At 45.5% G+C, this 26,722-nt stretch overlaps 1 protein-coding gene across 2 annotated transcripts; it reads left to right on the top strand.

The window, feature by feature from the left end:
- The first annotated feature begins 797 nt into the window (after nt 1-797).
- On the top strand, nt 798-26,150 carry kcnab1b (potassium voltage-gated channel subfamily A regulatory beta subunit 1b). 2 transcript variants are annotated; one of them, XM_037458147.2, is made up of 15 exons: nt 798-1,216; nt 1,988-2,473; nt 10,186-10,229; nt 11,088-11,125; nt 11,755-11,834; nt 12,265-12,309; nt 13,296-13,340; nt 17,353-17,396; nt 19,303-19,389; nt 23,401-23,486; nt 23,716-23,836; nt 23,934-24,028; nt 24,135-24,255; nt 24,404-24,492; nt 24,593-26,150. In XM_037458147.2, the coding sequence occupies exons 2-15, from the start codon at nt 2,259-2,261 to the stop codon at nt 24,680-24,682; spliced, it is 1,200 nt and encodes a 399-aa protein (XP_037314044.1). In that variant the 5' UTR covers nt 798-1,216; nt 1,988-2,258; the 3' UTR covers nt 24,683-26,150. The 2 variants fall into 2 exon arrangements, with proteins under 2 accessions (XP_037314044.1, XP_037314045.1); XM_037458148.2 differs by lacking the exon at nt 798-1,216 and adding an exon at nt 1,551-1,787.
- Nucleotides 26,151-26,722: the final 572 nt, after the last annotated feature.

Below are 26,722 nucleotides of genomic sequence, written 5' to 3'. Positions count from 1 at the left end.
GTGTTGCCGACCTACTGCCTGTCTTCGGAATTCCCATTTAGATTTGTCCCTAAATATAACTAATATCTGTCCTTGAATAAAGAAAGGTTGGAAGCTCTGATCCTGAGTCCGAGTCTCCGTCCAGGGTCCCCTCGTGACACCGAGGTTTGTGGTTGTATAATGAGCCATGAAATCCTGCATTGTCACATTACTGCTCAGTGGGGGAGGAAAGTAAGACGCTGTGCCGACTGAACACTCGTTTACGTTTATTTCAGAGTGCCTCTTGACATCTGCTCAGAGACGTCTGTGTCCGTGTCCCTGGCTTCTTTGCTGAGACTCTAATGAACTATGGCGTTTAATGTCTTCCAGCACAAAACATGAACTGCTGTTCTGCCCTTTGTAGAGGGGTCTCCGATTGGCAGTGAGTGCTTAGCACATGATTTGTAAATGTCACTGCGCGTATAAAGGGGCCATGCACGGAAAAAAAGTAAAGTCCTCACCACGTGGGTGAAGTGTAGCTGTGACATTGACATGGAGGTTACTGGAATCAACCAATATTCAACATTCTGCTGAAGTGAAGGAACCCTCACACAACCGCACGCACTGAAATTCCATTCACAATATTATCCTATTATTATTCCTCTCTCTCTCTCTCTCTCTCTCTCTCTCTCTCTTCTCTGTTGAAAAAAAACACGCATTTCTATCAGCCAGCCAGTCAGTCAGAGCCTGAACACGGTGTCTCTCCCTCATTCAGCGCATGGCTCTCTCTCTCTCTCTCTCTCTCTCTCTCTCTCTCTCTCTCTCTCTCTCTCTCTCTCTCTCTCTCTCTCTCTCTCTCTCTCCACACAGCGCTGCTACTCGCCTCCTCACTGCATCTGTCCTCTTCTCCCTGAAGTGAGGTGCCATGCATCCTGCTCTCTCCCCTACCTCCTCCTCCTCCGCCTCCTCCTCCTCTCCACTTGTCTCTCACCATTCCAGGGTGTCTTTATCAAGCAGAGCGTTCCCGCTGCAAAGCCGGGCACCATAAAACCAGTGTTACTTGCTCGGGGGACTTTGGAGACGAGGCTGAGGACAGCTGCTGGAGACGCTGCTGCTGCCGCCGTTTTTTGTTGGGACGCGGATCTGTGCCAGGTCTCTCTGCTCGCTCTGTAGCAACGCTTCATTCCTCTCATTGTTGCAGGAGGACACACGTCAACCAAGAACCTCTTCTGTGTTTCTCAGAGACCACCCACTGTGTGTAAGGACAGTTCAATGATCGAAGCTTTAACTGTGTGTGTGTCGTAAGTGGAAGCAAATCTATTTGTGTGCAAGAAAAGATGAGTGTTAATTTCTAGGCGTTACTTTTCTGTTTAAGCATGATCTTATTTGTAAGATGTGAGCCGGGAGTCAGAGAGAGTTTTAGATGCCATGCATGTTTTGTGTTGTCCGGCGTTATGCTCCTAACTTCAAGTGTTTGACTGACAGGCTTAGTTGAGGTTGGAGGACATCCACAACTCCTGGCTGCCCAAAAAATCCTCCCAACCTGATGAAAGCAGAGTGAGAAAGAGGTTTTGTGATCAGAAAGAGATTACTGTCAGGAATGAGCAAGACACACACATTTGAGTTGGAAAAGAAAAGTGGAGTTGGGATTGGATTTGGTTAGGAACTTAGAACATGGTGGAGTCAGAAAGAGAAAAATAAAATTGGCAAGAAAGAAACTAGGGCAGGATTGCTCTCATTCGTCGTATGGCCGCGTCAAAGCAGATTAGAGGTATTAGCAGAAGAGGGAAAAGAGGAGAAAGCAGCACTGGGAAAGACCATGCACAGAGGTTTTTCCCTTCTTTCACAGTTAAAACACAGCATTTTCCTCATCTCCTCACTCCTTTTACCGTCACCCCTCTTACCCTTTGCAACACACACGCTGTCACACATGTGCCCTTCTCAATTGGGTGACTCTGGTAGCAACTCATTCCGTGCCTCTCCTCCTCCATCCCTCTCCCTCTATCTCCATGCTCTCTCATATATTCAGGTGGAGTAAGACCGACGAAGGATCTCTGCTTCAACTCAGTCTCGAGGTTCTTCTCCTACAAGAAACTGAGACCTGGGATTTCCGAATGAGATTCAGCGGCAGCAGGCAGGCAGGCTGGCATGGACCCCAGACTTCCAACTCCACATAAGACCAACAAGGACAAAGCCTAAGCCCCACGGGGGGAAACCAACACGGTTGTTAAGCGCTCTGAGGACACGTACAGATCCTCGTTTGTCTCGGGAGCAGCTCGCAGCAGCCTTTGCCAACAGCCATGCAGGTGTCCTTCGCGTGTACGGACCACGGGCTGAAGGCTCCGCGTAACGGCGAGCACAGCAAGCAGAACGCCGCCGGCACCAACACAGCCAGCCAGGCCCGGGCCCGCTTCCGCACCGTGGCCCTGATAGCTCGCAGCCTGGGCTCCTTCACCCACCGCTACCACCACAACCTCAAGGAGTCCACCGCCAAGCTCACCGGCATGAAGTACCGGTACGTAGCCCAAAGGGGGAGAACGGGGGGGGGGGGGGAGTGTGTCCCATATATTTTAAATTAGCCTGCCCAGTGCAACAAAAAAATAAATATATGAATTTGAGAGAACAAAATATATAAAGTGACTATGAATACATGATATGCAAGAAGTGGTGGAAAAACGAGATACCTGAAGGTGAGAAGGGAGACTAGAGAAATTAAAAGAGCCTTAATGGAGACGATGAAGATATGAGAAATGACAGGTGATGAGTGGGATGGTGTGTGTTCGGGTGTGTGTTCGGGTGTGTGTTTGTATCAAGATCATTTTCCGTGAAGCAGATTTTTTGGCATTTCATGATTATATCACATTTTACAGTGTTACAACTAAATAGTATCTGAGACCGTAACAGTGCCCTTTGTTTGGAGTTTTATTGAATTGCTTTCAAGTTTATGAAGACATAATGATAAAAATATAGAAAATATGTTTCTGCAAGCGCACTAAAAGGCTGTCTCAAAGCTTTTTTATAAGGGTTCATTGCACAAATTACACCTTTCCTGCATATATCTATATGCCTGGATAAAAATATCATTCCATACATGAAAGCACCAGTGAAAACCAAGAAAACCCCTTCTCACAACGCTTCACCATACTTACTTTATGAAAAGCAGATTTGAGCCATAATAACCGCGGAGTGTTTTGCCTTCAACATCTACAGATAAGAGAAAAACACAAACTTACAATTTTCACAAAGAAGCGGACCAAAATAGTGTTTTTCAGCTGACTGTACTGACATGAATCTGTTTACAAAGAGAGGGAAGGTTGTTGCAAATTTGGGAGCATAGGTGATGCTGCAGTACAATATGGAGAGCAAGGATCGGGATGAGAAAACGTAACTACATGGTGATGCTTTAGGGACAAGATATTACCTGCGTGAGTAGCAAGAGTGAAACGATCTGTTTTGCACTGAATGTGCAAGAGGATTAGAAATATTAACAATAAAATAACCAAATAAACAAACAATGAAATGTGCAACTGACTTGATGATGAAGCGCATTCTTTGCATCTACAATATATCACCTAACTGAGTTTCATCCTCAAGGTCTTTCATGACCTAGTTTGATACCACAGTAGTATAAGTGGCCCTATAACTGGCCGTAAAGTGTGTGTTGTTGTGAGCGGAAACAAAATGAAACAATGCATTCATATCTCAGTGAGTGTGCTCGTAACCAAGAGGAAAACGTTGGTAGCTTTCAGCTCACACTGAAAAAAGGTGACATCCTCGCCTACGGTGTCCAGAGAGAGGCGCGCAGAGAGACTGAGAGGGGAAGAAAGAGGGGAGGAGGGGAAGGGATGGAGTTAAAAAGAAGAAATGGATGACAGAACCAAAAAAAGCTGAATTGAAAGTGACTGAAAGAGAAAATTGGGGCACGCGGGTCAGCTCACAGAAAAGAGGCAATTAGCGGAATCATAGCAGATTGGATGCAGGGCGGCTAAATGTGTAAAATGTCTGCTCGTCACACAATCTCAGCTCGTTTCCATAACAACATTAAAAGAGCCAACCTCAATCTGTTCCCAAGCACCAAACACGCTGGCTGACTATATTGTTTTTACTTTTATTTTCTTCTATTAAACAAGATGATTTGTTTTACAGCTGTAATTTTTGATTTTTAAAGTCATAAATTCAACCAACAAATCAACCTACATGCTTGTTTCACTGATGCTTTTAATTTCCTCACTGCGGAAAATATTTTGATATGTTGCCTTGCTGACTGATGTCAAGTGCATGGCCTCTAAAATGTGCTTGTTGTGGTTTGCTTCTTCTAATAGCTTTCTCAGTTAGGATATTAGCTGTAAAGATTCCTATAAACCCTCAGAAAATCCCCTAATTTCACCATAGATAGCAAATGTTGGATGTAATCTCTAATTTGTAACGTTCCCACTCTGCTTCCTGTTTGTCTGGCTCTTCCTGAAACTGTATCTCTGTCTCCTCTTTTCTTCCAAACAACTGGCTCATAGCTGGTTAAAATGTCATTGTTTGGGAAAGAGTCTACATTTAAATACATGTCGCACAATCTATTTAACATTTTTTTCTGTGTGACAACAATATGAAAAACACTTTTTTTGCAAAGAGTGTGTGCGTTTGTGAGCGTAGGCATTTGCACATTGCATTACATGCGTCGGTGCATGCATGTGCAGTATACTTATGGCGTTGAGGCTCCGCAATGTGAGAATCGGTCGGCGTAGCAAGTTGGATCAGGAGATGCAGTGCTCACAGCGAGCGAGCACAAACTAAGAATAACACCATCCGCTGCATTTTGGTTGTCATGGTGATATATGGTGTTGCCAAATATTGTGTGGGTGTTCTTCTTTGAGTGAAACCTTTTCAATGCTGTTGGACTTTTTCTTACTTTTAGAATAGTGTACAAATCCCCCAAAAACGATATCGTCCAAAATGTGTGATGTAACAAAACATTACACGTTGTTACTCGCTTCACTGTCGCTCTGCAGATGGTTTCTGGTTCCTGGTAGGAAGCCCCCCAATTCAAGTTCACAACGGTCATTGGGCAGCAGAAGGCCCTCTGACAGTCCAGGAGGTTCAGGCGAGATTCCCCTCGGTCGGTTCAGAGCTGCGCTGCAGGTCGCCATGCAAACATCGCCTCTGTCGGCGCCTTTAGACGCAGGCTTATCAGTGGCCGGCAGAGACTCCCTGAGCTGTGCACACATCTGTGTGTTGACAGCGTGAGTAATGCACTTTTGGTGTGTGTGTGTGTGTGTGTGTGTGTGTGTTTGCGTGTGCTCACAGAATTTGCATAACTTTTCATTATGCAATTTCCCTCGGACATTTTGATGCATTCTAGTGAACAAAAACTACACCTAAAATGATACTCTATTCAGATAGTCTATTTTGTGGTGTAAGTGGGCTCTACTGGTCTTTTCAAGGTATCCCACTCTTGGGATTTCATTTCATTGGATTTCATTTTAATATTTTAAAATATAATTCATTTTTTTATAAATATTATGTTATAATTTATTTTAAAATGACATTTAAATCACTAATAGCAGAGGATGGGTTTTTTTCTGCTTCAGATGAACAAGAAATGACTGATAATATGCAGAACATCATTGTCAAATGGAAAGTACTTTATTGCTGTTGTATGTCGGGGACTTTAATCAACTCAGCCAATTACTTCCGTTCAATAGATTGGCAGGGAACACACTGCACACTATTTGTATATATTTAGCATGAAGTCAGCAACAAATTCAGGTTTTTCGTTTAACAAAGGTGTGTGGAAGCTTGTGGGACAGCAGTTGGTAACAGCTGTATTTTGAGGGCTGATGCAACCCTTCGTCTGTCCGTTCACACAGAAGGAAAAACAGCGATCCTGCTGCTGTCGCTCTTGTCAAGATGGACCACAAATACTAATTGGCTTTGTTGTCGTTATCCATGGCCTTGTGTTTGTGTTTTTGAAGTGGAATGTGAACTTTGGGTCTGTGTGTGCACGCAGAGGTGCCTGTGTGCATACATGCGGGTGTGTTTGCATGACTTTGTGCGTGTCTGCAGAGTTCTTTTTGCCCAGTCACATGAAAATACATGCATATAAATGCATTTTAGGTTCCAAAATCATTCACTTCAATTCATGTCACCACCGTTCTTCTGTGATGTGTAGTTCTAATAATATGAGTCTGAGTGTTGCACAACAGGAGCCCTCTAGAGTGGAGCTTATAAAGACCAAACCAGCCCCCAAGGATAAAATCCACCCAGACTCCCAGAACAAACAGCCATGACATTTTGCATGGATTTAGCATTTTAATTAAAAGGACACAACTGAAATGGTTTTCCAAGAGCCTAGTGGTTTTATAATAGCAATTAAGATGTAAGCTTTTGGCAAAGTGGCCTTTGTTTACAGGCAGGAGTACTGATAGAATACATTTACTGTAAACTGCAAACCATCTTTTATTCTCGTCTCTGTTTGTCAGCATTGTAAGTTTCTCAGATGTCACCTGAGAAACAACAATTCTGCTTGAATAAATGCTTTGAGCTCATCAGAAGTTCGGGATGATAACACTGAATCGATACTCGTTATTAATTGGGTGATCTCACAATTGTTATTAAGATAAACCCTATAAAGCAACTATTTAACCCATCTGTGTACATTTCTAAGATGAGTTGACAGTGCAGTTTAAGATGTTTCAGTTTGGATGTTTCTTCCTTTTAATGCATGCAGGTCAACAGAACAAAACCCTAAAAAGACACTATGACATACTTTCTATCACCACTGTATGAAGGTTTTCCAGTTACCATGACATGATTTGTTTTTTTCTCCTACATTGCTGAGCTCTCCACAATGTTCTGAATCAACCACTTCAGATCTGCCCACACATTTTCCAATAGAGAATCAACCCACAGGCCACACTAGCTTCAACCATGCGTCTCTGCTGAAAGACACTGTTATTCTGTGATGTTCGTTAGATCGGTTTGGAAAATGTGTTTTCAATCCCTTTCTACGGCACAGTAAAAATAACAATGTGTGAATGCATACGATGGTCTGTGCATGAGGATGACAAAAGTTGACTTTGGCCGTGTGGTCCAACAAAGCAGAAAGTCATGTCCAGACTCTTACTGCACACACACACACACACACACACACACACACACACACACACGGCGTACAAACATGCACATTGTGCAGGGCCCTGTAGGGAGCTGGATGTCATTTCCTATTCCCCATTCGGTGTCAAATAGAATGCATTATCCGTAGAGGGCGTTTGATCCATTTAGACTCGGGGCTTGGTCTTGTAAACTATGCGAGCTTCTGTCTGCTGCTCGAGTCTCTTCTATTCTGTCTCTCTATCACAGCGCTCTGTCTCCTTCTCGTCTCCGTCCATTATCTCCATGTCGTTGGTGAGGATTCAACCATGAGGCCCGCAGACCTCATCAGAGGTTTTGTTTTCCCCAGTAACTAAACGGGAGCCTTTCACTCCTACTTAATACATTCATTATTTTCCCCCTAAAGTGCTTTATTTCACTTTCCTACTTTCTTTCCGCCCACACAGGCCCTGGCTTTGATATATTTAGCATGTGACCTGCCTTTCAACCCTGTGCTGAATCCTTTTTTTTTTAAAGCGGCATGGGAACCGAGAAGATGGGCGTTGTCTAATCCCTCCACCGATCAAGTTTGACTCGAGTGTCTTTTTTAAATCTGCATTGATCCCCTGCGATTGAGGAGATGTGTCTGTTCACTCACAACCTTGACCAAAGGGGTAGCTGACAAGCATTGATTTTGAGGAATTCCAATAACTCAACCTTGGTGTTTTCCTGGGAAGAAAAATACCGCCCCCCCCCCCCCCCCCCTCCCCCCATTGTGTGGGATTAGTCACAATAAATAATTCCAGATGTTGCCATTATTTTTATTTCATTCAACTGGGTGTCCCCTGGAAAGGAAGTGTCTGCGTACAGCAGCAGCTCGCAGGATGCTCATGAGCGGTGACAGGTCTGTGTGAGGGGGCGTCTTTAAGTGACTCATTTGTCATTTTACTTCAAGGCTTCTTTTGGGCATCATCCAAGCATGAGGATGATGACCAAGCCACACTCACTGGCTTGCAAAGTTGTTTGTGTGCAGTTTTGTGTGGAGATGTTTTTTCCTTTCCTTTAGTTTGTTTATCTTACCATCTAAAATATAATATGTAAAGAACCTGTGCCTCTGCAGCCCCATTTTGAGCCCACACATTCATATAAGCAGCCATTTTCTCTTTACCACCAACTTGTTCATTTTCGCTGATGACAATGCTCTAATCCCCTGAATTATTATCCTATGTAGCAATGTGCCTGTGCTGGGATCCAATTACCAGACCTGAACCGATCTATTAATGTGCTGCGCCCGGCTGTGTGGTTAATAATCAGGTATGGCCGACGCTGTTGCTTCCCTCAGAACAAGAATACAGCAGCGAGGGCGCTTTTCCGCCAGCTGAACGTCAGCCTCGTTCTTCTGCTATCATTAAGGCATCTTGGATGCATTTAAAACATCACGCAAACACTGTAAACACAGCTCATGGAGGATCTCCAGAAACAAAGTTAGCAATTTTCCGAGGACAACCAGACCTACTTTGAAATAGAACATTCTTGCAAGCTTGTTTATGTAACGTGCATGAACGTGTCACCGTAATCATGTCAGCGGTATCAATGAGGACCCATTGATGTGTTCAATTTAGAAACTATTTCAGGCATAAGTAAATTCTTTACCCAGCGGGGCGAGCCATGGACACAGCTGTAAACATTCCCAATCATCCGTGCGTTTTGCCCTCAATAACACCAGGAGAGAGCCAACACTTATTCAGTCAGCATCACACTTCTAACCTACAGTTTACCCCCCTCCCCCACACTCTCATGGACCTGAGCTCCCGCTGGATAATACATCAGAGAGACGGAGAGGATACATTATCCAAACTCCACCGTGCCAGAGACAGGAAGGCTGCAGAGCAATCTGTTGTCCTTTATTGCTTGAATACACAATGCATCAAAGGATCCATAAGTGTTCCAAAAATTGATATGTAAACACACAAGTCATTCATTTTCCTCTACTGACACGATGACTTGACGCTTCCCCATTAACATTACTTGTCGGGCACGAAAAGGCCAAACCAAGCAGACACAATCCTCGTAGCAAAAGGGGAGGGTGTTTCTGGGAAACACGTATTTGGACCAAGTCTCCTCGCAAGATGAAATGTGTTTGGTCGTGATCATGGCTGAGCGTGTTGAGGTGGTCTCGGCGATTCGGTCAAATGGATGATTCTCAATTTCACAGCGTTTTGCTTCCGGCGGCTGCCTTCGCAGGTCTGTGAAGCACCTTTCACCTGCGCGCCACACACATCACTCTGTTGGGGCCCGGGCGGAGAGCTATCGGCTCTTGCTGATATCGCTGGTGTTAAGTCATCAAACACATAAGTTCCCCTCTTAGTGAGACACGATGGGGCACGTATTGTGAAACAAATAATACTTTATTTTGTCTTCTATTTCTTTAGTTTGTGTTCCATTGCTTCATGGCAGCTGCTGGATGTAAACGATCTGCCTAAGTGACGAGGAAATAGTTGTCTCGAGGGATGGTGACAAGCTGCGACCTCAAAGGTCGAGAGGGAGCATGGTTACATCTTGGGGGGGTTTAGACAAAAACAACGTCTGACTTGCTCCGTGCTGCTGTAGGATGTCAAAGGTTCTGAGTAACAGAAGAGGGCGATTAAACAAGGGAATTAAGGGGCAACTGAAACCAACAGCAACACTTCAAAAGTAGTGCAACAAGCCCTGCAGGGCAGCAACAATTTGAGGATTTGTTTGAGTCATATATAGTTTTCAGGGGTCTTTGGAGGGCCACAAACTTGCTTTCAGAGAAGGTGGGATTCATATTGATGGAACAAATCAACTGACATCCCTCCTGTAATCCACCTAATCCGGTTCATGGTTGCAGGTGATATAAAGGAAAAGGTAAAATGTGATAAGCTAGATGGTTATTATTAATGCCCTACATACTGCAGTTTGAGACGAGATGACAGTCAGTTTGTTATCTACAGGCACATAGCAGACTGTCGTCTCATTTCAGTCTCTAGAGTTATGATGATGTTTTGTTAAAGCATAAAATATGTCTGCGCCCAGAGTAAAATATAGCAGCACATATAATGCAATCACATTTTAATGCTGACAACTTGAGCCCAATCAGCAATTTCTTTTGTTTCTTCATAGGAACCTGGGGAAATCTGGGTTGCGTGTCTCCTGTCTGGGACTTGGTGAGTTTATTTAATTAGCAAGAGCATAAGCATTCAAGTGCAAACTCAACTCGTGTGTGTATGTGTGTGTGTGTGAGGCGGGGGGGGGGGGGGGATTGTTTAGAGATAATATAGAGCCAGTGAAAAAAACACCTAAAAAGGCGATGTTTTAATTGCATTCGATTATTTGACCCTGTTCAATCCACATGTGTCTTTTATATTTATGGGACTTGTGATAAACAACACAAAGTCGTTGGCAGAGTGTTAATAGTTTCCCTTTTAATCAATAGCTCTAGTTCCACTAAACAATCATCACATATATTCAATGGACGCCGGAATGCAAACACATTCATATTGATAGGACTGATTCATTGTGTAGTTATTTAGCTTGTGGGAAGGGGGCGACAGAAAAGGCAACAGATGATCTTGATTCATGAATCTTTAATGAGATTCAAACCTGCTACAACTAAAAAAAAGCCTCTCTTAGCTTTAAACATAAGACAGGCGCTGTCAGTCATTTTGCACCAACCCAAAGGAAAGCAAATGTACTTAAACGCGTAAGCATTATGCATGCCCCTGCAAGAACACTCATAGGAACAAACATAAAACACCTAAAGTGAGTATGCTGTGTTGTTCTCTTCTTTTAAGAATCTGGATGTAGTAAAGTCGCAAGGAACTCCCAAGAAAAATGATCTCATACTTTAACACTCAACTCTGACATTTGGCTCTCATGGTTTTAGTGCGGGCCATTTTTTCACGTCAATGCAAAATGATAATTAATGCTTAACGTAAATGATTTAGAGTATGTTTTCACATGTAAAAATTCTCGCATATTTTTATTTTATTCCAAAACGTTGACTTTGATGTTTTCTTCAACAGGCACATGGGTAACGTTTGGAGGTCAAATCTCCGATGAGGTAAGACTTAACGTCAAATCCATCATTCCATTGTCACAGCTAGTGAGCCCTTGTAACAGAGTACAGCATCAATTCTGTAGCCTCCATGGGAGGATTTCAGTTCGTCATCATCCATTACCAACGTCTGCATCACAGCAGTCTGTTAAGTTCCTGTCGGCTCGACCACGTCCAAGCGTTCAGGTCTTATTGCTCCCTGTTGCAGATTTAGTGGAAGACCGCTTCCAGTGCCTCGATCGGGGCTTGAGGGGGGGAAAGCCAGTGAATTCATCAGCTCATCACTGCCTGGCACACGCAGGAAAACAAACAAACAAAAATGGAGCCAAGTTGAGAGAGATAAAGTCAACCTGACTAAATTGGCCTTCCCATGTGGCTCTGAAAAAAACTGCAGGCCTAGAAACTAGGTCAGAATAGTCTGGGAAATATATTAAGTGGTAAACAACTTTAAACTAAGAGCAGCTGCAGACTTCCTGGTTATTTGCATCCCAGTGGAAGGGATTTACTCTCCTTCAGCTTCGTCTGGCAGTTTCTTTAGCTCATCCTTTTCCAAGTGTAATTTGGGCTAATGTTTATAGTTGTACAATATACCACGCTGAATTTCCCTAAAGGGAAATCCTTCTCTTCCGAATCAGGTGGCAGAGCAGCTGATGACCATTGCCTATGAGAGCGGAGTCAACCTGTTCGACACGGCAGAAGTCTACTCTGGCGGGAAGTGAGTTGTCTCAGATTTCTTATGGCCTTTTCAAGCCTTTGATCCCAAAGAACTCAAGGGGTTAACACCCTTTGGCCCCGGACCAGGAATATGATGTACAGAAATGAAAGATTGCTGGGCGCTACAGTGATCTACATGATCTTATTCATCAGCGGAGGCTCCACATAATATTCACGGCTAGATCGAAGTTTATAGGTCTGGACATTGTCTCGCTGTAGGCAGATGGGGATGAATATTAGTTTCAAGATTGTGGGTAATACATTTATTTAATGCGGGCGTTTTTCCTTCCCCTCTTCTTATCCTGCCCATTTTTAATCGGGTATTCATGCTGTAGATGTTTGGCAGATAGCAGTCACGCTTACATGCTCCTAGACAAAATGCAGCATGACACATAATCTCATGAACCTCTTTTGTATCTTTTTCTTCGCAGAGCAGAGATAATCCTGGGAAACATCATCAAGAAAAAGTGCTGGAGGTGAAGTCAAGTTTCTTAAGATTCTAACATTGTTCCGTGAATAGGTTTTCCGATTATGAATGTGTGTATAGACAACATGCCTAGAGTGGGTGGACAAGCCAACAAAATCTGTACTTACTGTACATATTTTCATCTTATTACAAAATTGCATGCACTTCTTTGCGGCTGCATGGATGCTCTCCTAATCGGCTGCAAGAGAATTTGAGAGGTCAGGCTCAGCAGTCCAATGTATCCCAAAGAAACACGGAAAAACATTTATTCATGCATTGTCATTTCATGTGAGAGAAGGACCTTGATGATGGCTATTTATGAAGGTCAGGGCATCAATGTTGTAGCAGATAATATCCAGCTGTCCAATATTTTTAAAGATATTTTAATGTCCAAATGGATTTTGTACAATAGTTGAGATGTTTCAATCCGGAGCCAAAGTGGTGGACCGACCCACTAAACCCTGGTTGGGAACCACGTCATGCTCTTATTTAAGTTTCCCTTTATTGTAATGGAGGACACAGCCCCAAATCATGAAAAACAGCCCAACAATTTTGGCCTAATGGCGTTTGTGAGGAAGATACTTGGGCTTAATATATTTGTGTACATCTGCTTTCAGGTATTGTACATCGCAAATTGAAGTCTTTGAAGGTGCCAAATATCTTAACTTTTAATTCACTAAAATAGCCTCATTTAAATGCACCAATGCAAGAACATAAATGTTGTCCTCTGCTGGTGAGCATTAGCTTCTACCTGAACAACAGAGAATATCACTTTCATACTTGTATACTCTGCACTGCCACACTGCGGTCATAAGACTTGACTTTAGTAACCTCAACCCTGCATCCGTTTCAGTTAATTATCATTCATACTAAAAAGCTAAAGGATCACTGCAGAAACCTTGCATGTCCACGTGCACATGCAACATTTGTCTCTTTGACAACAGCTTTGAAAGTCCTTCTTATGACCCTTTGATGTGTCTGTCTGTTTTCCCTCAGGAGATCTAGCTTGGTGATCACCACAAAGCTTTACTGGGGGGGGAAGTAAGTGTGCGTGCATGTCATCGTGTGAATGGCGTCCAGCATGTGCCTTTTCTTACTCAGATGTTGGGATTTTCTCAGTGCGGTGTTGATTCTCTACGTACTTTTCCTCATATTTCTTGCCAAAATGCCAGGAGACGTGCCGAAGTATTCGGCTCTCAGTCCGCATTAGTAACATTCTCTCTACTATTAGAGGTCTTCAGGCTCAAACTGGGGGAAGTAAAAGCAACATAAGAACATCAACTTTCCTTTTCTGCTTCTCCTTTCAGTGTCTAATCTAGATGAGTCGAGTAGGGCTTACGTTGTGAAAATGTAATTTAAACTCATTCCCTTAGACTATGTCAAGGGAAAAAAAATCTCTCCCCACACCGTATGGATTTACATGACAATGACTTAACGTCCTACTGAGCGATATGATAGGCTACCCGTTTGCACCAAAGATAAGAAAACAGGATAAAGTGGAGGAGGGACAGAATTTTTTGTGTGTGTTCATAGCATTTAGAAACACAGCAGAAAGGAGGCCACCAGAAAAAAAGGAGTGTGAAATGAAGCAAAGACAAGACAAAAGTAAGAAAAGAAAAGAAAGGAATCAAATAAGAAAGACGAATCCATGCAAGGGGAAAATGTGAAAATGACTGACAAATCACTGAAGCGCAGTTTTGGAGAGTTGTAGCCTTTTTAGTTTTATAGCTTCACAATGTTACTGTTTAGGTTAAAAGCTTCCACTGTGCATTACAAGCTCAGCGCTACACGTCATAGGGACAAAGACAGTGACCGGATAATGTAAGTAATGAACATGACATGAGCAGGTACCAACCCAGATATTTGTGCATATCTATAAGGAGACACATACAGCCTCAAAATAGCCACCGAAGTAATGAAAGCGTTGAAATAAATGTGCTTCAACCGTCCAGATAGTGTCCTAAATTAAAAAAATCTACTTGATCAAAAGTTTTACGTCGTCAAACTAAATCACCAAGGCCCTCTGTCACAGTCGGGCTGGGGCAGGATGTAGTGAGGACTCAGGCGCAGAGTTTCTAATCAAAAGTGCTCTTTATTCTCACCCAGGACAAGACGTGCTCCAACGACGACTGACGTATAGACAATGACGCGACAGGGGACAACAGGCACACAGGGCTTAAATACACAAGGGAGGTGCAGGTGATTGGACACAGGTGGAGACAATCACGCAATCACAAGACAAGGCAGGAAGTGAAGTTAACCCAGGACCACAAGAGACATGAAACTTCAAACTAAAACAGGAAGCGAAGCCAAACCGTGACAGAACCCCCCCCTTAAGGACCGGATTCCAGACGGTCCTAAAGGAGGGTGGAACCTAGAAAAACAGACAAGGGAGGGAGGGCGGGGAACCCAACAACCCCCGGCCGCCCAGGGGACCCCAAGGGTCGGCGGCACGGGGTCGGGTCCCTCCGGCCGGGATGCCCCGGCGCCCAGACTTCAGGGTCTCGGGGGGCCGGCCGCTACGGCGACCGGGCTTCAGGGTCTCGGGGGGCCGGCCGCTACGGCGACCGGGCTTCAGGGTCTCGGGGGGCCGGCCGCTACGGCGACCGGGCTTCAGGGTCTCGGGGGGCCGGCCGCTACGGCGACCGGGCTTCAGGGTCTCGGGGGGCGCCGGGCGGTGCGGCTCCGGCGTCGTCGTGGCGGGGGGCGCCGGGCGGTGCGGCTCCGGCGTCGTCGTCGTCGTGGCGGGGGGCGCCGGGCGGTGCGGCTCCGGCGTCGTCGTCGTCGTGGCGGGGGGCGCCGGGCGGTGCGGCTCCGGCGTCGTCGTCGTCGTGGCGGGGGGCGCCGGGCGGTGCGGCTCCGGCGTCGTCGTGGCGGGGGGCGCCGGGCGGTGCGGCTCCGGCGTCGTCGTGGCGGGGGGCGCCGAGCTGTGCGGCTCCGGCGTCGTCGTGGCGGGGGGCGCCGAGCTGTGCGGCTGCGGCGTCGTCGTGGCGAGGATCACCGGGCTGAGCCCTGACCCCAATCCCCCTCCAAGGACCGGATTCCAGACGGTCCCCAGAGGGTGGGAAGGGGGGGTCATGGTCAGGCGCCGCGGGGCCGGGACCGGGGGCGTGGTTCTCGGGGCAGGAACGGGCGCTGACGGGGTTCTCGGGGCAGGAACGGGCGCTGACGGGGTTCTCGGGGCAGGAACGGGCGCTGACGGGGTTCTCGGGGCAGGGACGGGCGCTGACGGGGTTCTCGGGGCAGGGACGGGCGCTGACGGGGTTCTCGGGGCAGGGACGGGCGCTGACGGGGTTCTCGGGGCAGGGACGGGCGCTGACGGGGTTCTCGGGGCCGGGACGGGCGCTGACGGGGTTCTCGGGGCCGGGACGGGCGCTGACGGGCGTCTCGGGGCCGGGACGGGCGCTGACGGGCGTCTCGGGGCCGGGACGGGCGCTGACGGGCGTCTCGGGGCCGGGACGGGCGCTGACGGGCGTCTCGGGGCCGGGACGGGCGCTGACGGGCGTCTCGGGGCCGGGACGGGCGCTGACGGGCGTCTCGGGGCCGGGACGGGCGCTGACGGGCGTCTCGGGGCCGGGACGGGCGCTGACGGGCGTCTCGGGGCCGGGACGGGCGCTGACGGGCGTCTCGGGGCCGGGACGGGCGCTGACGGGCGTCTCGGGGCCGGGACGGGCGCTGACGGGCGTCTCGGGGCAGGGACGGGCGCTGACGGGCGTCTCGGCGCAGGGACGGGCGCTGACGGGCGTCTCGGCGCAGGAACGGGCGCTGACGGGCGTCTCGGCGCAGGAACGGGCGCTGACGGGCGTCTCGGCGCAGGAACGGGCGCTGACGGGCGTCTCGGCGCAGGAACGGGCGCTGACGGGCGTCTTGGCGCAGGAACGGGCGCTGACGGGCGTCTCGGCGCAGGAACGGGCGCTGACGGGCGTCTGGGGGCCGGGACGGGCGGAGACGAGACTCTGGGGGCCGGGACAGGCGGAGGCGAGGCTCTGGGTTCCGGAACGGGTGGAGGCGAGACTCTGGGGGCCGGGACAGGAGCCGGGACTGGGGGGTTCGAGGTCTCCTCCCCCCCCAGGCTCCCTTTCCTCGGGTTGAGGAGGTCTCGAATCTCGAGGCACATCTCTCGGTAGCCTCTGGGCCCGAGAACAACGTCCGTCTTGCGCTGCCAGAATGGACTTCCCACGTCCAAATAGTCGGGGCCCTGACCGCTCCAAAACTCTGCTGAGTCCTCCTTGGGTCGCGTCATTCTGTCACAGTCGGGCTGGGGCAGGATGTAGTGAGGACTCAGGCGCAGAGTTTCTAATCAAAAGTGCTCTTTATTCTCACCCAGGACAAGACGTGCTCCAACGACGACTGACGTATAGACAATGACGCGACAGGGGACAACAGGCACACAGGGCTTAAATACACAAGGGAGGTGCAGGTGATTGGACACAGGTGGAGACAATCACGCAATCACAAGACAAGGCAGGAAGTGAAGTTAACCCAGGACCACAAGAGACATGAAACTTCAAACTAAAACAGGAAGCGAAGCCAAACCATGACACCCTCATTGTGCCACATCCAAATTACCATGCTATAAATACTACACATTAGTGAAGGTTTAGCTTTGTGTTATCTTACCTGATATCAGCGATTGGGCATTTAAAAACGTACTAACTATACATTAGATGGATACTGTAGATGTAGTAATGTAGTGATGTAGAATAACATTTCTGATGGAAGTATAAAGTTGAAATTGTAATAAAAAACATATTTAAGCAAACTATATTTTCCATAGTGTCCAGTTTTTGCCCTAATATATTTCTGTACCTTCGCATCACTGACTGGCCAATCACTGGTGATCAGGACAAGACAACCATCCCTGTTTGTTCGATAGCTGTGGGCACACTGCTCAGTGTCGAGTGGGTGTATTTCTCCTCAGTGATTTGTTTGTTATGCAGGCTCTTGCTTTGCTTGTTTAATGATCTGCTTCAATTCATGAGAGTTGTGTCTATGTGCAGGAATGTGTGAATGCATGCGTGTGCGTGCTGACATGCTTTCCCTCCTGCTGCAGAGCCGAGACGGAGAGAGGCCTCAACAGAAAACACATCATTGAAGGTAACAAGTCGATTTCCTCTCCGCTGCTTTGCCCTTCACCTCACCCTGTCACTGACTTCTTTTTTCTTATTTCCCACTATATTCTTCCCATTTTGTGTCTCCTCCTGTGAACAAAGCCCAATTTCAATAGTGTATTTTTAGTTGTAATCACTTTAACGGGTTCCTATTAAGGAGTTAATATGCTTCAGCGTATCTAGTAACACTCCTCTCCTCCTCCAGAGGCGTTATGGCGTTGTTTGAGCCGATAATAACATTCCACCCCACTAACCACTCGCCATTCGGTCAGCGGCGCAATGCACCCGCTGCAGTGACTCAGCTCCCTCCCAAGTTATTATCATTCACTGCAGCCTCTGCAACCTCCCCCCCCCCCCCCCCCCGCCCCAAACAGGAGAAGGGAAAATACACTTCAGAAAGGTAAAGATGAGAAAGCGGAAGGAAAGGCGGCACCGTCAATTAGCCATAGCCGGCCCACATGATAGAGAGAGGTGCAGTGTATCTACCAACACAGGTATGGCACATGTCACCTCAGGGCAACAAATAGTCTGGGTTAAACTTCCGGGGACACCATCATCCAAGAGACTTTTGTAGGGCCCATAATAGAATGTATTATTCATTGCAGATGGCCATCAAATAGCTTACAACGTCGCAACATTTTTTTTCTGAGCTCCAAAAATAGACTTCCCTCACAGCGAGGAAATTCCAGCTAATCCACGAGACAGCAGACAGCGTTAGCCATGACGGTGCAGGCTCTCATCAGGATCCCTGTTGGCTGGAGGGTGTTTCTGGGATTGCGGTGAGAGCATATGACAGAGGACTGAGGAAAAGGTTTGAAACGGCAGTAAGGAGAGCAAAACTCTCAACTGGGATTAGCTGGCAACAATGAAGCCTGCGGCACTAATCTGCTACGCAAACTCACATCCTCCAGAGCGCACAAGTGTCTGGTTCCATGCTGCTGTCCTTCTTTGTGACAGTCTCCCCTGTTCACTTTTCTTCTTTCATCTGGTCTTCTCTGTGTGTGAATGGGGACTGATCTGCACACAATAGGTTGTTGCCATCTCTTATCCTCTCCTTGGCGAACAGCGTTTCACTTCCAGAAAATGCCTGAGCGCGAGGGGAAAAAATGAGCAAGACCTTTTCTATTATCACCCTCGTCTTTCCTGTCATCCTCTTAGCTTTAGGTTTTTTGGTTCCTCCACCATCCGTCAAAATATCGTTTATATACATAATGAGGATTCAAGTTTGCTTAGATGCAGGGCATTTTTTGTATACATATTCTTGCCAAGAGATGGCTGTGTGAACTGATCTTTACATTAATAAACCCTACATGATCTCTTTTTGAGACTCGTAATCCCATAACCATGGCCCCAGCTAGTTAAACAGACTATGACAAATAAGATTCGTTTGCGGGCTGGATTGAAAGACGGCCGAGGCCAGATGCAGCTGGCAGGCCTTGAGTCACATTTGGTCAACTGTCACTTTGCCATGTTTACGATCACGTTGACTTTAAGTCCCCCAGGATCTTCCCCACATTTTTTGTTCCTTCATCGGATGCTTTGGTTTAAATATAAAGATTAAACTAGCACTCTTGAAGAAATGTTTCTGTTTTTGTATATTGTTGCTCTCAGTTGGGAGCCATCACAATTTTTTTGAAACAGCAAAAATCATTACATGTGACATTAAATGTAAAAAACCCTGCTTAGAACTCTCATTTGAGAGTATTCATTAGTGGAATGTGATTCTCAGGGCTTATTTGTAAGGGTGTCAAATGATACTTTTGGAAATTAAAAATATTTAATGTTGTGTGAACACTGTAGTTGATGCCACATCTATTCTCAGCTGGACTATTTTTTTGTCTTTCTTGGACATGCATCCATCCTTCTCAAGCTCTTCTCTCCTCTCATTTCAGGTTTAAGGAGTTCTCTCCAGAGGATGCAGCTTGAGTATGTGGATGTGGTCTTTGCAAACCGGCCAGACAGCAACACTCCCATGGAGGGTGAGTAGTTGTTGTTTGGACTCCAGGGGGGTGGTCGGGACAATGCATGCTGTCCCGTAACATGAGATGGGGAGAAATACAGGCTGCTGGCCTTGCTGGACTGGTGACCTTTGCCTTTGACCAAAGGGGTCTTTGTGGCCGTTTATGTGTGTGTGTGTGTGTGTGTGTATTGTAAGTATTGTGACAATCTACCTCTCTTTCCCCTTCTATCTCTGGGGGGTCACTAGTTTCCACAGAGTCTCTGAGCTACACACCCTCCCAGCCTTCCTGGTACATCAGAAGCAGGATTATGCCCCCCCCTCCCCCCCTCCTCCCCAGGGGGAACATGGTGTATTTTTGGGCTGGTCTCACTAGACACAAGCCCTACTGTGCGCACCATTTCTTCAATCTGCAAGTACTGTCTTTCACACACATACGGAGGCCAATCATTTAATTTAGACACTTCCTGGTGCGTTCTCTATTATCTCTCCTTCATAAGGCGGCCATCACAGATCACATCACAGTTTTTTATTCAGTCCGAACGCTCACCCACAGGTTATATTCGGCTGAAAGGATGGAGTCCCACTGGTCTCTCAAAAACATTTCCCAGTCCTTCTGCTTAGCCCCCAGTGCTTCATCCCCTGTGAGCCAGCTGACAGTGGAAGGTCAATCCGTCACACTTATTCTTGCCGGGCCTTTGCTGTCACTGGTTGTACGTTGGACCAGCAGCACACCCAGCAGCCACCTCCGTCAAACATTCTAGTTACCAGTCTCTGCAGATAAAGTCAATTCACCATTGACAACTAACCGTGAATGATGGATTCGTTGATCGAGAGTCCGTCAGGATAATCAAAATTGCACATTAGTGTATAAAAACTCTGACAAAGAAAAAGACTGATGGGCTGTTTTGCTTTGAGCAGCTGTGGTACATAGTTATTCCATTAATCCTTGTAAAAGATTGTCCACCTCTTTTTCATACTTCATTACAATGGAGCAGGGCCGAGTCATAAATCACTTTGTGTTGGGTCAGCCACTTCTAACGAGAGGAAGAGAGTAGGGAGTGCATGTAGATTGCACACGTAAAGACTTCCTCAACGGCTTCTCTGGGAGATTATTCAAAAGTAATTGTGCTAAAATATGAATTTTCCGGAAAACTTTAAAAAAAGGATTAATATCATTGAAGGGCAAAAAAAACCACTTCCCCAATAAACCAAGAATGTTAAGATTACTAACAGGTGTGTGTGTGTGTGTCTGTGTGTGTGTGTTTGCACGCATTCGGGTGGAAATTGTTTTTGTACGTTGTTCTCGTGACTTTAACTTCTTCCGACTTTGTGTGAGACAATGCGTGTCCCCTTGGGGACAAAAAACGTGATGTCATGGCTGCATAGTCTGGCTTTGTTACCATCACCACTAACTTGTACCGTCCAGCCATCCCATTTGTTGTGTAACTCTTCCTCATCCCCCTACTTGCTCTTGACTTTTGGTTAACATCCAGTCCCTCACGCCCAACTATTTTTGTGAACATCTAACGTCCACCTTTCTTTCCTGGATTGAACTCACCCACGTCATTTTACTATCCCTTATAGAGATGAGAATGCAAATAAGTTTCATCTGACATGTGACCTGATGCTGTAGTTTGCAAAGTTTTCCCATTGTAGCACATACGTGCCTGCAGGAGGAGCATCAGTGCCATTGTTGGCTCATTGTTTTAATCGGCATACCATTGGCCTGCAGAATGAATGAATGTCTCAATCTCAGTCCAATCTTGGTTTCCAGTCAGTCATCCACATATTTTATTTGACAGAGCCCTATGCAGCAAATTGTATCCTTTCACTCAACTTAATAAGAAAATGCTGCAGACACAGAGAATGGGATTTACATGCGGAGGGAAAGATCAGACATGGCATCAATAAATAGACTTTGTTGAAGGCCTTCCGGCCAAGAACAAATGAAATGCTACTGCCACAGCATACTAAACACAAGCCCTAAGCCACTGAGTCACCCTGACTGGATGGCTTTGGCTTTCCTTCAAGTGCCAGGACATCCCCTCAGCATGAAAAATCTTTTCACCCACTCAGCTCAACCTCAATACTTATCTTCCTTTGAGCTCATCATTCAAAACCTTCTTTCCCACCATTATAGAGCCAAGCTAAGCTCCTGTGGTGTGACGTATTGATCGCCGCCCCGTAAATATTAGCTTTATTAGAGCTAAATATGTACTAATGTACAAATATGGACAACAATTTATTCCACTCTCCTGTCTTCACTCGGCGGGAGGGCAATGTGATACCTGCTGGTTGAACTTGACCAAATGACTGACTCACGACAGTGCTGCTTGTGAGATGAGTCTCAAAGTTTTTGGTAAATTTTTATTCAACACTCAAATGGAATGAATTTGTGAAATGTTCTCTCATTTTAACAATATCAAACAATATATGATCCAAAACATGATTCTCTTTACAGCTTTAATTGTAGCCTTAGTTACTCAACGACGTGGTTGTTTTGTTATCTTTACCATACAACACAAGACTTGCATGTTTGTCCCAATAAATAGTGAATAGCAACCAAGCTAACTGGCTGCTGGAGTGGCAGGGATCTTCATGTCCTAATTCTCCACCGATCTCACACATAAAGGAGCATACTAATACACTCCATGTTTCTCGTAACCACAACTTCCCCCACATCATCCAACACGCGCAGTGGGTTCATGTGAGTGGGGTGTTGATGGTGATCGCGGGTTATCTCACCTCAGCACTCTGCTCAGCGTGTGAGCATCTGCTGTTGTAGACGATGACTCACTGCCGCCTCGGAAAAAGAGACAATTTGTGTTGGGAATGGCAAGTGGGTTGCACGTTGGTTGATTCGGATAAACCGGTCAAAGAGGTGGATTACTCAAGTTCTCACAAACTCTTATGAACTGAATGCAGCTGTGAGCTTTACCAACTTGGTTTGCAGTGTTCCCCTCGTCCTTGCATTGCTCAAAGTCCCTCACTCCCTCCCTCGAGGAGCAGATGCGCCGTTATCCCGCCACTCTCCACCCTCCCACTTGCTTCACCCACGCCGCCACAAACACACACTTGCTTTCTGTCTTTTACTGAGTTTGGTCCACAGAAAGATCTGCTGGGCAAAAGAGATCACTCTTTTTTTTTTTTAAATGACACTCTGGTCTTCATCCTCATTCTCAGTCTCTCCTCTTCACATTTTACACCCACCGCTTTAATAAAGCAGATGTTTCATTAATGCATTCTAAGTACAACGGCAGACAAAGCACGCAATTAAAGACATAAGTAATCACATGAATTACTTTTTCATCTCATTGTTGTTTTCTTCAGTAATTGGACAGTTTGTGCACAGCACACAATATGCGCATTCAAAATTAATAACTGTATCCTCTCCTGGGATGTGAGATGACCGTGGTTAAAGGCCCCTTAGAGAAAGAACATTACAGCAGTTCTCATTAAATATGTATAAATATATATATATATATATATATATATATATATATATATATATATATTAGTTGTCCACTATTCCACCCACCATAACCTACCCCGGCTCAAATAACTTACAGAGACCACCAAAGGCCACTGTAGCTGATGGCCCCGAACACTGTAACTTGGATTTTTTTTAACTGCACAAACAACATTCTGCCAAGGTCGGCTGTCTTCTCATTGCACCCCTTTGGCCATGTGAAGCTGTGCAATCCCTGCAAAGAATTTCTGCTTATACATGAGTTTAAAAGGACCGAGGCCCTTCTCATGAGGAGGGACCTTTCAAGCAGCATCTTTGTGTTTGCAGTCCTCAAGGTTCCAGTTTTACATCAAGGCTTTTCTAGATTTCTTGTAGTCTACTTTTATGAGAACTATATTATTTTTTGAAAACAATATCAATTGAATCTACCAATGTTGTATATAATGCAAAAATGGTAAAAAGTAGAGTAAAATGAATAATGTTTTAAAATGTTTTATTTTCTACAGCTTACCGGTATATAAAAGATTGTTGAGATATCCACTGTTTTTGCTTTTTTAACAGAGATAGTGAGGTCGATGACTCATGTGATCAACCAGGGGATGTCCATGTACTGGGGGACATCCCGGTGGTCTGCAATGGAGATCATGGTGAGCGATGGAGACGTTTCATATTTTAGCAAGCCAGATTAGGAAATAAAAACATTTACAAAAGACAAACAAACCTGGTTTTATTTAAAGCTGCCAATATGTTGAAATTACTTTTTAGTTTTCTTTTTGAATTCCCAATACAAAGTCAGATATCTTCCAGAATGGGGAGGTTGGATGTCTAATTAACATTTTGCTGTTCCTTTTTTATTGCCTCTTCATATTTAATTAGGAAGCATATTCTGTGGCGAGACAGTTTAATCTAATTCCACCAGTGTGTGAGCAGGCAGAGTATCACTTCTTCCAGAGGGAGAAAGTGGAAACTCAGCTGCCAGAGCTGTATCATAAGATAGGTATGTATATACTTTCTGATGTCAAGCTTTTGTGAATAGATTTATGGCTGCAATAGGTTGTGTAGCCTGTTGCTCAGTGGCTCTTCTTCTATCTCAGGTGTGGGTGTGGTATCGTGGTCACCTTTGGCCTGTGGAATCATCACCGGGAAATACGAGAATGGCGTCCCTGAGTCCTCCAGGGCCTCAATGAAGGTAAAGCTTAGATTTCTTCGGTGCACTAGCCATTAAACATAATGTGGTTCACACTATTGCTGCCCGGCTATGAAAAATAATCCTTATTTTTGTTCCGCTCCTCCAGCCATACCAATGGTTGAGGGAGAAAATACTGAGTGAGGATGGGAGGAAACAACAAGCCAAGCTAAAGGAACTGACTTATATTGCGGAGAAGCTCGGATGTACTTTGCCGCAGCTGGCCATAGGTAAGGACATCCTCACACCCCTACTTCCCGTTCCTGTGGGAATAAACAAAGAAGGAATCGTTCACAACCAAATCCTTGTTTCTCTTCGTACTGTCTGATACCTTGATACTAAATTAACAGCTGTAAAAAATACTCCTCCGATCTTTAGCCTGGTGTCTGAGGAACGAGGGAGTAAGCTCAGTGCTGCTGGGATCCTCCAATCCAATCCAGCTGACAGAGAACCTGGGAGCCATTCAGGTATAAATGTATTTCCTGAGCCTAAATTATACTGAATAACGAGTAGTATTTGGTCCAGTCAATAGCATTAATCTGTTTCTCCGTGTTGTGCACCGTGCAGGTAATTCCAAAAATGACAGCAGGCATTGCCTCAGAAGTGGACCATGTACTGGGAAATCGCCCTCACAGTAAAAAGGACTACCAGCATTAAAATGGACATGTTTATGTTAACTATGCTCCAAAAGTGTATTAAGCTCATTTCTCACAGCCATGGCACCATTAGCGTGATTCCAACTTTGCTTGTGTACGCGTCTGACTGTATGTGTGACTCTGTAAAGTGTTCCGCTTGGCTCCTTCTCTGTATGACGATCTACCAGTACTCATTATTGTAGTCTGAGCTACAGCTATGCAAGCCGGGCCACAGGACTGGACGACAGTTAGAAGGTCCAGGGAGATGATTTCGGGAGTGACACCGAGTGCAAAAAGTGGTCGGTGGCAGGTTCCGTCATGATGGGAAGGTGCCTTCAGATTTAGGGACCTGCCGGGTTCGGATGATGGCAGCATGGCGATATTCAGAGAGGCAACTCTAAAACCACAGAGGGACACATGTATCCACTGTGCATGGTATATAACTTAAACAAGTAAAAGGAGAAACAATTTTCCAGTGACGGCTTAATGACATGAGTTCAGAGGACGTACACACACGTTGTTCCCATTAATTAGGTAGACTGCTGTGTTTCCCCAGGTTTACAATTTCATCGGGGGTAGGGTTTGGCGAACGGTTTGGCCAGACTGGAGGGCAGTAGTCAGTGTGCTGCTCTCTGCGCTCTCTGTTCGCTGTTTTTTTTATTTCCAGACTTCATCCAGGTCCGGGGTGTCGCACCCCTGTTATAATGATGGGGAAACACAGGAGTGGCTACCGTCGGTTATCAAAACATTGGCCAAATGACCCGTTTCAGGCTTTATGAGCTAATACAGAATACCTTTGTGTCCTTTTCTAGAGCCTCACATTAAGACATATAGCACTTAATTTAAGACGCTGTGTTGTGCCAGATCCTCAATAAAGTTAGATAAAAACATTTACGGCAAACCCATGGTCATCAAGAAACTCATTTACATGGAATTTGCATGAGGAGGAGGAGGAGGAGGAGGGTCCTTGTCGCTCCGTACCCAACTAAGAAAAAGCAACCTGCCACCGACCACTTTTCGCACTCCGCGCTATAGAATGTCGGCAGCAAAATTGTGTTCTGCTCCAACAAGCTGCTTAACCACAAATAAAAAAAGAATCATGTGATTAGATTAATGGGAAAAGTTCATAGATGGTGTATCAAAATGTACCCAATGTTACATGAACCAACATTACATAGAAAAACAATGATGTGAAGAAAAACAATCAATGATGACGTGTGGAATTGGATTTCAGCAGATGACATGTTTTCATTTCCTTTGGCAGCTGAAGCTGGCCTGTCAACGAGATTCATTATTTCAGTATTGGATTACCTGAAAATGCTCACAATGTTGCAAATTCCAAGAGTTCAAAACATAACTAAATCATGTTTTAATGAATCAGTACTGACTATTATGTATTTTATCCTCATTAAGCAGCTATGTCCATTATTTTTTCATCCCATGTTGTAATCATATTCTTTTTCACTTATTTAAAAGTCCAATATTGTGAACTTCCTTGTTGTGCCCCGTTTTTTAATATAGCAGAATTTTAGTAAGGATAATGTCTGAATTATTTGTGCTGTGGCAAACACTTTTGTCTCATCAAAGTTGGTGAGATCCTCCCGAGGGAGAGCTTTGTATTTTAAGAAGCAATGCCATGTCGCTAATTAGGAGACTAAATAGAAAAAAAGAAAAACATTTTCATCCCTGCAGTCATTGCACCTGGAACTCTTATCCAACTTCTCTCAGATGCCCGTTTAAACCTACATAGTAGGAGGACTTTTGTTATGTCAGTTAAAATATGTATTTTGGTGTCCTTCATCAGATTTGTAGATAAAAATAAAGAGCTTATAATACTCATGTACTATGTTTTAGAAGATTTATAGTAATTTTTCTATTATTGTTATGGATGCTTTAAGAATTGAAGTAACACAGACTAGAGTAGACAAATTGTTTGCTAAATCGCCATAAAACAACTACAACCCGTGACCTGAAACTGTCATTACTGCTGTTAGCTGTTGGGTACGTCTGTGCCCTCCAGTTTTATAATAAAAAGTATATGTAAATTATTTGTTTTGACTAG

The sequence above is a fragment of the Pungitius pungitius genome, chromosome 15 (genome assembly GCF_949316345.1).
Source record: "Pungitius pungitius chromosome 15, fPunPun2.1, whole genome shotgun sequence".
NCBI lineage: Eukaryota > Metazoa > Chordata > Actinopteri > Perciformes > Gasterosteidae > Pungitius > Pungitius pungitius.
Note: the sequence above shows the minus strand (reverse complement) of the source record. Positions and strands in the feature narration are given on the sequence as shown.